Source organism: Bombina bombina, chromosome 1, assembly GCF_027579735.1.
Source record: "Bombina bombina isolate aBomBom1 chromosome 1, aBomBom1.pri, whole genome shotgun sequence".
In the NCBI taxonomy this organism is placed as follows: Eukaryota; Metazoa; Chordata; class Amphibia; order Anura; family Bombinatoridae; genus Bombina; species Bombina bombina.
This window is the reverse complement of record NC_069499.1, coordinates 1,553,425,130-1,553,434,202: the sequence shown is the minus strand read 5'-3', so window position 1 is coordinate 1,553,434,202 and position 9,073 is coordinate 1,553,425,130. Positions and strand designations below refer to the sequence as shown.

The following is a 9,073-nucleotide window of genomic DNA, read 5'->3' as shown; positions in this document are numbered from 1 at the left end:
ATATTGACTGAAACTTTCATTTGATTTTGCAAACCAGTATGGAACACAGACTCCAAATAGTGTGTCTGTCACGCTGTCTCATTATATGGCCTGACTACTGTGCCACCTTATAGAAAAGCTAGGTAAGAAATGCCAACCTTAAAGGGATATCCCTTTAACTAGTAACACTTTTGTCTAACTGCCAACCCACCTAAACTATAGCGGACAGTTACCCATTCTGCCAGCTCTCACCCCCTGCACACGTGTTTGTCTTGCTTATGTTTTTTCCGCTTCTATGTTCAGCCAATGGGAACAAGCAGCTGTGTGACATCATCGTCTGTGCCGCTTCCGATTGGTTCAGGACATGACAGGTGGCGTGTACTGAAGGTTTGCGTCTGACAAGGGCTCTGTGCGGTCTGATTGGCTGTTGCTAAGACAGACTGCGTGTTCCGTGTTACTCTACGTTTCAGCAACATGGCGCTTAACAGGAATCATACGGATGGCGGAGGCGTCTTTATTAACAATAGTGAGAGGTAAGTGCCCAGTGCAGTGGATCTAATCGACGACCTAAGTATATTACAAACACAACTGTTTAACGTTTATGTATACTGACTGCTAGCCACTATAATCCGACCAATCTGGGAATGGCATTTGGTGATGGGCGTTGTCGTTAACCAACCAAAAAGCTGCAATCCCAATACGTCCAACCTATAACGCGCCGTTACCCTAACTGTCCAATCAACAACAAGGGAAATTATTGATGGTTTATTGTTGTCGTCCACTAAATCTACGCAATGCCCCCTGTACCACTATAATATTGGGAGATGGAGGAAATAAGTATCATGAAATGTTTGCAGAAATATCAATAGAAATATAAAATCACATTCTACTGGTTGTCCTTATTTTGTTCTGCTGCAAATGAGCCACAGCCGCCATTATATGTAACTCATTTGTGAGAGCTCAGCCTTTAAAAATATGTAAAGAGATGAAAGTAAGAGTGAGGGGCTTTCTCCCATGGTATTCTAGGTCTCTATCCTTAGGAAAGGGGTTAAATACATAGAATTGCTGAGAATACAGCTAATAAACCAATAAGCAGGCATACTTGCGTATCTGGAGCTGAATATAGGTGCACCAAGAGTGTGACTTAGTCCAGTTGTTTAACCCTTGTAAGAAGTTAAACACATAGTAAAAGAAAGTGATCTGTTTCAAAATAAAATGCTCTACAAAATTGAGCCTTCTGTTGTTAGCAATGGGATGATAAGAAAGGTCTAATTGTCAGTGAATGGGACACGGACCCAAATGGTTTCTTCCATAATTCAGATTGAGCTTTCAGTTTTACTTGTGTTGTGATTTTTACTCTATTCTCTTGGCATCGTTTGTTGAAGAGCATACCTATGTAGGTAGCGTGCATGTGCCTGGACCACTATGTGGCAGCAGTTTTGCAAGCATGTTTTTAACAATGTTATACACTATACACCTTTGAGTACTAGATGGCAGCAGTGTTTAACATTCTTACAAAACTGCTGCCATATAGTGCTCTAAGAAGTATAGTATATAACATTGTTAAACACATACTTACTAAACTGCTGCCATATAGTGCTCTAAGAAGTATAGTATATAACATTGTTAAACACATACTTACAAAACTGCTGCCATATAGTGCTCTAAGACGTATAGTATATAACATTGTTAAACACATACTTACAAAACTGCTGCCATATAGTGCTCTAAGATGTATAGTATATAACATTGTTAAACACATACTTACAAAACTGCTGCCATATAGTGCTCTAAGACGTATAGTATATAACATTGTTAAACACATACTTACAAAACTGCTGCCATATAGTGCTCTAAGAAGTATAGTATATAACATTGTTAAACACATACTTACTAAACTGCTGCCATATAGTGCTCTAAGACGTATAGTATATAACATTGTTAAACACATACTTACTAAACTGCTGCCATATAGTGCTCTAAGAAGTATAGTATATAACATTGTTAAACACATACTTACAAAACTGCTGCCATATAGTGCTCTAAGAAGTATAGTATATAACATTGTTATAAACATTCTTACAAAACTGCTGCCATATAGTGCTCTAAGAAGTATAGTATATAACATTGTTAAACACATACTTACAAAACTGCTGCCATATAGTGCTCTAAGAAGTATAGTATATAACATTGTTATAAACATTCTTACAAAACTGCTGCCATATAGTGCTCTAAGAAGTATAGTATATAACATTGTTAAACACATACTTACAAAACTGCTGCCATATAGTGCTCTAAGAAGTATAGTATATAACATTGTTAAACACATACTTACAAAACTGCTGCCATATAGTGCTCTAAGAAGTATAGTATATAACATTGTTATAAACATTCTTACAAAACTGCCGCCATATAGTGCTCTAAGAAGTATAGTATATAACATTGTTATAAACATTCTTACAAAACTGCTGCCATATAGTGCCCCACACGTGCATGCTACCTACCTAGGTATGCTCTTGAACAAACAACAACAACAAGAGAATGGAGTAAATGTGATAAAAGTAAATTGGATTTTTATTTATTTTTTATTCTGCACTCATAAGCTTAGAGAACATTCCATACGTATGCCACATCACATTACTTAAAGTGATACTAAACCCACATATTTTCTTTCGTGATTCAGATAGAGCATGCAATTTTAAGCAACTTTCTAATTTACTCCTATTATCAATTTTTATTTATTCTCTTGCTATCTTTATTTGAAAAAGCAGGAATCTAAGCTAAGGAGCTGGCCAATTTTTGCTTCAGCACCTGGGTTCTGCTTGCTGATTGGTGGCTAAATGTACCCACCAATCAGCAAGGGCTATCCAGGGTACTGAACCAAAAATGGGCCGGCTTCTTAGCTTAGATTTCTGCTTTTTCAAATAAAGGTAGCAAGAGAACGAAAAAAAACTGATAATAGGAGTAAAATAGAAAGTTGCTAAAAATTGCTGCTCTATCTGAATCACGAAAGCGAGAAATTGGGTTTATTATCCCTTTAAAGGGTCCTGAAATCCACATTTTTTTTTTTTTTATAATTTTAACCCCTTAAGTTTTTTTTTTTTCCTGTTGAAAGGGACATGGAACCCAAAGTTTTCTTTTCTTTCATGATTCTTATAGATCATAACATTTTAAACAACTTTCTGATTTACTTGTCTTATCAAATAGCTGAAGACATCAGGTTAGCCAGTGGCAAGAGGCATATGTGTGCAGTTAGCAGCTAGCTCCCAGTAGTGCATTGCTGTTTCTTCAACAAAATATCTGCTCTCTTGTTAACCCATACATATTTTATACCATTCTACATCAGGCTAGCAGGACTCTATATGGATAGATACAATAACAATATAAAGAGGAATGTAATACTGACAATTAGGGGTAAAATACATTTATTTTTTTCAGTTTTCTTTATAATAATTTCTACACAACTAGTTTGGCTAAAGATAAATTAAAGGGACATAAAACATCATTTTCTTTTCTCTTTCAATACTCAGAGCATACAATTTGTTATAATTATATGCTCTATCTGAATCTAGAAAGAGAAAATAAAATTGGGTTTCATGTCCCTTTAATGGGACATTGTACACTGGATTTTTCTTTGCATAAATATTTTGTAGAAGATCAATTTATATAGCCCATCTGGAAGTGTTTTTTTAAAATGTATAGTTTTGCTTATTTTTTAATAATATGCTGATTTACAGACTCCTAACCAAGCCCCAAAGTATCAGATGTAGACTGAAGTCTACAGATCCCTGCTACTCCTGTTTGCATAATCTTTCTTTTCATATGCAGGGGAGGGCGGTAGTGTTTGGTCTTCCTGCTTTGTACAAAAAAAGGTAATTCAGCACCAGTGTCTCCTGTGCTAGCTGCTATGCTTCAAACCAAAGCCCCAGAATTAGTATCCATTCAAAAATGCAGCAGCACTAGTGAAGTAAATTCTTCCTGCTTTCCCAGCCCCTTTCACTGGGTGTCCCAGCCTAACCTCATCAACAGTGCTAAACTGGGAGCTTATAAGTACGTTTTTAAAAGGTTTTATAATGGATTTTTTAATCAGTATCTGTGCATATTCCTCTTTATAGTAGCGTCTATTACATTGTTAAATGAAAATTACAGTATACCGTCCCTTTAAGCGTTTTGCATAGATTAATCAAAAGCTATTGTTGGGACATGAGTTAAATTATGGATGTGATGCATACAGTGAACGCTGCTTTATCCAAGAGCTAACAATCGAAAGATGATTGTGCAACGTGACCATTATCTCTGTTTTCTAATCTTGCAGCGTCCTGATGTCGTATGATCACGTTGAAGTCACTTTTAGTGACATGGAGAACACCCCAGATGCTTTTCGAGGGACCAAAAAAGGAAGTGTCTTGCTGACCCCATACAGAGTAAGACCTGATTCATACGATTTTATGTGCTATAATATCTTAAAGGCGACACTGACGAGCAACATTTACATGCACTTATTCATTTTAGCACTACCAATCCTGCTAGTTTGTGTCCGGAATCTCAGCAATATTTTACAGGGAATAATTGATCACTTCTAATGAAGATGCGCTGTAACTTACTTTTAATCTAGTTGTGCCATTAATACCCCGCACTCTGCCGCACACTTCAAAACTCAATTTTTTTTTTGGTGAGCAACGAGTTTGAACTGTTTCCTAATCAGTGCTCTAGCTAAAAAAAAATAAGAGTACTGATTAGAGAACAGTTCAAACCATTAGCTCACCAAAAAAATATGATTTTTTTGAAGTGGTGCGCCTAGAGCGTGGGGTATTAGAATGGCACGGCTAGATTAGAAGTAAGTTACAGCGCATCTTCATTAAAAGTGAACAATTGTTTGGTATTGGTGTATTAATGAGTAGAGAATTTTTTTTGTTTTCATTTCTCAGGTGATCTTTATATCCAAAGGAAGGGACCATATGCAGTCCTTAATGATGCCATTCTATCTTATGAAAGACTGCGAGATCAAGCAGCCGGTCTTTGGCGCCAACTTCATCAAAGGCTCTGTAAGGCCCGAACCTGGTGGTGAGTTTGTCAGACTATGTGACACACATACCTGTAATTTACTGGGCCACCCACAAGATTCACTTTTACCATAACAATTCTAAGTGAAATCATGCACGAAAAAAGAGGACGTTGGGAGTTGGGTAATTGGTTAAAATTTTACTTTTATGGCTCAATATAAAAATATTTTAAAGAACAAGGTTACAGCTTCTACACTCTTAACATGATACATGTTTGCTCAGTTGAGCCCTTCCCTGCCTCAGAAATTTCTAGTAGGTGTTCATAACCCCTGCACTATATCCTGCCTGAAAACTTAAAGGGACGGTAAAGTCAACATTTAAAGTTAATGTAAACTTTAATGATTTAAAGGCCAGTATCAAATAATAATCTTAAAAACGGGCATTTAATTCATTAACGTTTATATTGACTCGTATTTTTTAAAATACTTACCTTTGTGTTATGATAAAGATAATGCCGATCCTCCACACAAAGCTCCTGCTTTCTTTAGCAGAACGATTGGAGGAAGCCGGATTTCTTCATCTATATGCTAAAGAAAGCAGGAGCTGCAGGCGGAGAATCAGCATTGTCTTTACCATAACGCCAAGGTAAGTATTTAAAAAACGAATCATAATTGTAAACGTTAATGAATTAAAGTGCCCCTGTTTTTTAAGATTATTATTTGATACTGGCCTTTAATTCATTAAAGTTTACATTCACTCTGATTCACAGCATTCAGTTTTAAACAACTTTCCAATTTACTTCTGTTATCAAATTTTCTTTATCTGTTGTTGAAGGAGCAGCAATGCACTACTGAGAGCTAGCTGAACACATCTGGCGAGCCAATGACAAGAGGCATATATGTGCAGCCACCAATCACCACGTAGCTCTCAGTAGTGCATTGCTGTTGCTGAGCCTACCTAGGTATACGTTTTAACAAATGATACAAAGAGAACAACCAAATTTGATAATAGAAGTAAATTGGAAAGTTGATTTAAAGGGACAGTCTAGTCCAAAATAAACCTTCATTATTCAGATAGAGCATGTCATTTTAAACAATTTTCCAATTTACTTCTATCACCAATTTTGCTTTGTTCTCTTGGTATTCTTAGTTGAAAGCTAAATCTAGGAGGTTCATATGCTAATTTCTAAGCCCTTAAAGGCCGCCGCTTAGCTCAGGGCATTTTGGCAGATTTTCACCACTAGAGGGTGTTAGTTCATGTGTTTCATGTAGATAACACTGTGCTCACGCACGTGGAGTTCCTAGGATCCCGCACTGATTGGCTAAAATGCAAGTCTGTCAAAAGAAATAAAATAAGGGGTCAGTCTGCAGAGGCTTAGATACAAGGTAATCACAGAGGTAAAAAGCGTATTAATATAATTGTGTTGGTTATGCAAAACTAGGGAATGGTAATAAAGGGATTATTTATCTTTTAAAATAATAAATATTCTGGTGCAGACTGTTCCTTTAAATTACATTCTCTATCCAAATAATGAAAGCTTAATTTTTTACTTTTTTTGACAAAACATATGGATAAGTTGTTATAGGGAATAGTAAGCCCTATTTTAAAAGACATGGATTTCAGCACTCAATTTATAGTAATTCCAAAATGTATTATTAAACCCATTCAAAAATAAATAAATTATAAAGGCAAGACCTTGTTTATTATAATTTTAATAAAAATATACATTTGTTTCACAGTTCTCAAGTGTCATGATATAGATAAAATAATAAAGTTTAAATATGCTGAAAAAAATAAATGTTGGTTTCTCTCAGTGAGAAGCACCTACAACACCAATACAGCTCAGCACAGGGGGGTGGAAAAGGCTCAGCAGTTAAAGGGTTAATCTGCCTTTTACATTGTTGCTGCTGCTATGCCAAGCCAACACCATGCCAGTTCACAACTTTGCTGACACAATTCATTGCTAGCCCATTTGTTCTGTCTTGGCATCCTGTGAGAATTAGAGGTTTTACCTCCAATGTTAAATTTTTATTTGCAGGTGGCTGGGAAGGTTCCGCTACGTTTAAACTGACCTTTCCAGCAGGTGGCGCTATAGAGTTTGGCCAGCGTATGTTGCAAGTAGCTTCTCAAGGTGAGCTTGGGACAGAAAGAAGGGTGGCAAGTGACAAAAATGGTCTGACAAGCATAATAAAGGGCACGTTTAAAGGGAAGGGTGGCAAGATTATTTCATACTATAAAATATCTGAGCTGTCAGACACAAATTGTTTCTTTGCTGTATACTACAAGTATAATTGTGTATTTTTATCATTTAAAATTTAAAAACTGTTTGTTTTTTTTCTCGTTTTTTTTTCAATGCAGCCTCAAGAGGTGGCCCACAAAGCCCTGAATACCCATACATGCCCAACGGTGGCTATGCCTTCCCACCCCCTTCTGCTAATGGTATCTACCCTCCTCCCCCAGCTGGATATCCTTACCCTCCACCCCCCAACCGTAAGTCCAAAAATTATCTTTACACTTTTTCCTCTTTGTTTCTTCTTAAACCTTTATTGCAGCTCACATATATCTATATAGGTCATGTTTTCTCCAGTCAGACCGTTGTAATTTTGTCTGTACATAACAAACACGGTTATTACATGCAACTGGAGGAGGTAGATCTGAGGAAAGCCTGTGTTGTAAAAAGAGAACATTAGATTTATTATGTAAAATAAAACGAAATTTATGCTTACCTGAGAAATTCATTTCTTTCATGGGGGTGGATGAAAGTCCACAAGCCATAAAAAAATAAATCAAGCTCCTCTCCACCAGAAGTCAGGCAAAAATTAGGCATCACCAAGAGCTTTCATCCCTCACACTTCCTGACTCCCCTCAGTCTATCGTGTAGCAGAGAAAGGGGAGAACAACAAAGCAGGGTAAATGAGGAGCATGCTAGAACAGTCTCAACAGGTGTAGGGAGGGTCTTGTGGACTCTCATTACCATGAGAGAAATTAATTTCTCTTGTAAGGTGTATCCAGTCCACGGATCATCCATTACTTGTGGGATATTCTCATTCCCAACAGGAAGTTGCAAGAGGACACCCACAGCAGAGCTGTAATATAGCTCCTCCCCTAACTGTCATACCCAGTCATTCTCTTGCAACTCTCAACAAGCTAGGACGTTGTAGGAGAGAGTGGTTAAATATAGCTAGTTTATTTTCTTCAATCAAAAGTTTGTTATTTTTAAATAGTACCGGAGTTGTGCTATTTTATCTCAGGCAGTAAATAGAAGAAGAATCTGCCTGAGGTTTCTATGATCTTAGCAGGTTGTAACTAAGATCCATTGCTGTTCTCACATATGTCTGAGGGGATTATACAGATGAGGTAAAACTTCAGTGAGAGAATGGCGTGCAGTTTATTCTGCTATCAGGTATGTGCAGTTATAATTTTTTCTAGAGATGGAAAACACTAGAAAATGCTGCTGATACCGGATTAATGTAAGTTAAGCCTGAATACAGTGATTTAATAACGACTGGTATCATGCTTACTCCCAGGGGTAATACCCTTATGATATTGCAATATAAAACGTTTGCTGGCATGTTTAATCGTTTGTATATATGCTTTGGTGATAAAACTTTATTGGGGCCTAGTTTTTTCCACATGGCTGGCTTAAATTTAAACTAGAAACAGTTTCCTGAGGCTTTCCACTGTTGTAGTATGAAAGTTACAGTTGGTGCAGTTAAAATTACAAACTGTGACATCCAGCTTCCCTCAAAGGCCCTCTGAATGCTATAGGACATCTCTAAAGGGCCCAAAGGCTTTCCAAAGTCGTTTATTGGGTAAGGTAGGGCCACAGCTTGCTGTGGCAGTTGGTTGTGACGGTTAAAAAACGTCTATTTTGTTTTTTTTGATCCGTTTTTTGAACTAAGGGGTTAATCATCCATTTGCAAGTGGGTGCAATGCTCTGTTAGCCTATTATACACACTGTAAACATTTCGTTTGATTTACTGCATTTTTTTCACTGTTTTTCAAATTCTGACAAAATTTGTTTCTCTTAAAGGCACAGTACCGTTTTTTATATTTGCTTGTTAACTTGATTTAAAGTGTTTTCCAAGCTT

The 9,073-nt window shown here is 36.8% G+C and overlaps 1 protein-coding gene across 2 annotated transcripts in view; it reads left to right on the top strand.

Moving 5' to 3' along the window:
- Positions 1 to 399: 399 nt before the first annotated feature.
- WBP2 (WW domain binding protein 2) overlaps positions 400 to 9,073 on the top strand; it is a 46,262-nt gene continuing 37,588 nt past the window's right edge. For both annotated transcript variants that reach the window (XM_053709148.1, XM_053709142.1), the window contains exons 1-5: positions 400 to 512; positions 4,295 to 4,403; positions 4,908 to 5,043; positions 7,021 to 7,113; positions 7,341 to 7,472. In XM_053709148.1, coding sequence (XP_053565123.1) covers positions 454 to 512; positions 4,295 to 4,403; positions 4,908 to 5,043; positions 7,021 to 7,113; positions 7,341 to 7,472 — 529 coding nt within the window. In that variant the 5' untranslated portion in view covers positions 400 to 453. The remainder of the gene's footprint in view (positions 513 to 4,294; positions 4,404 to 4,907; positions 5,044 to 7,020; positions 7,114 to 7,340; positions 7,473 to 9,073) is intronic.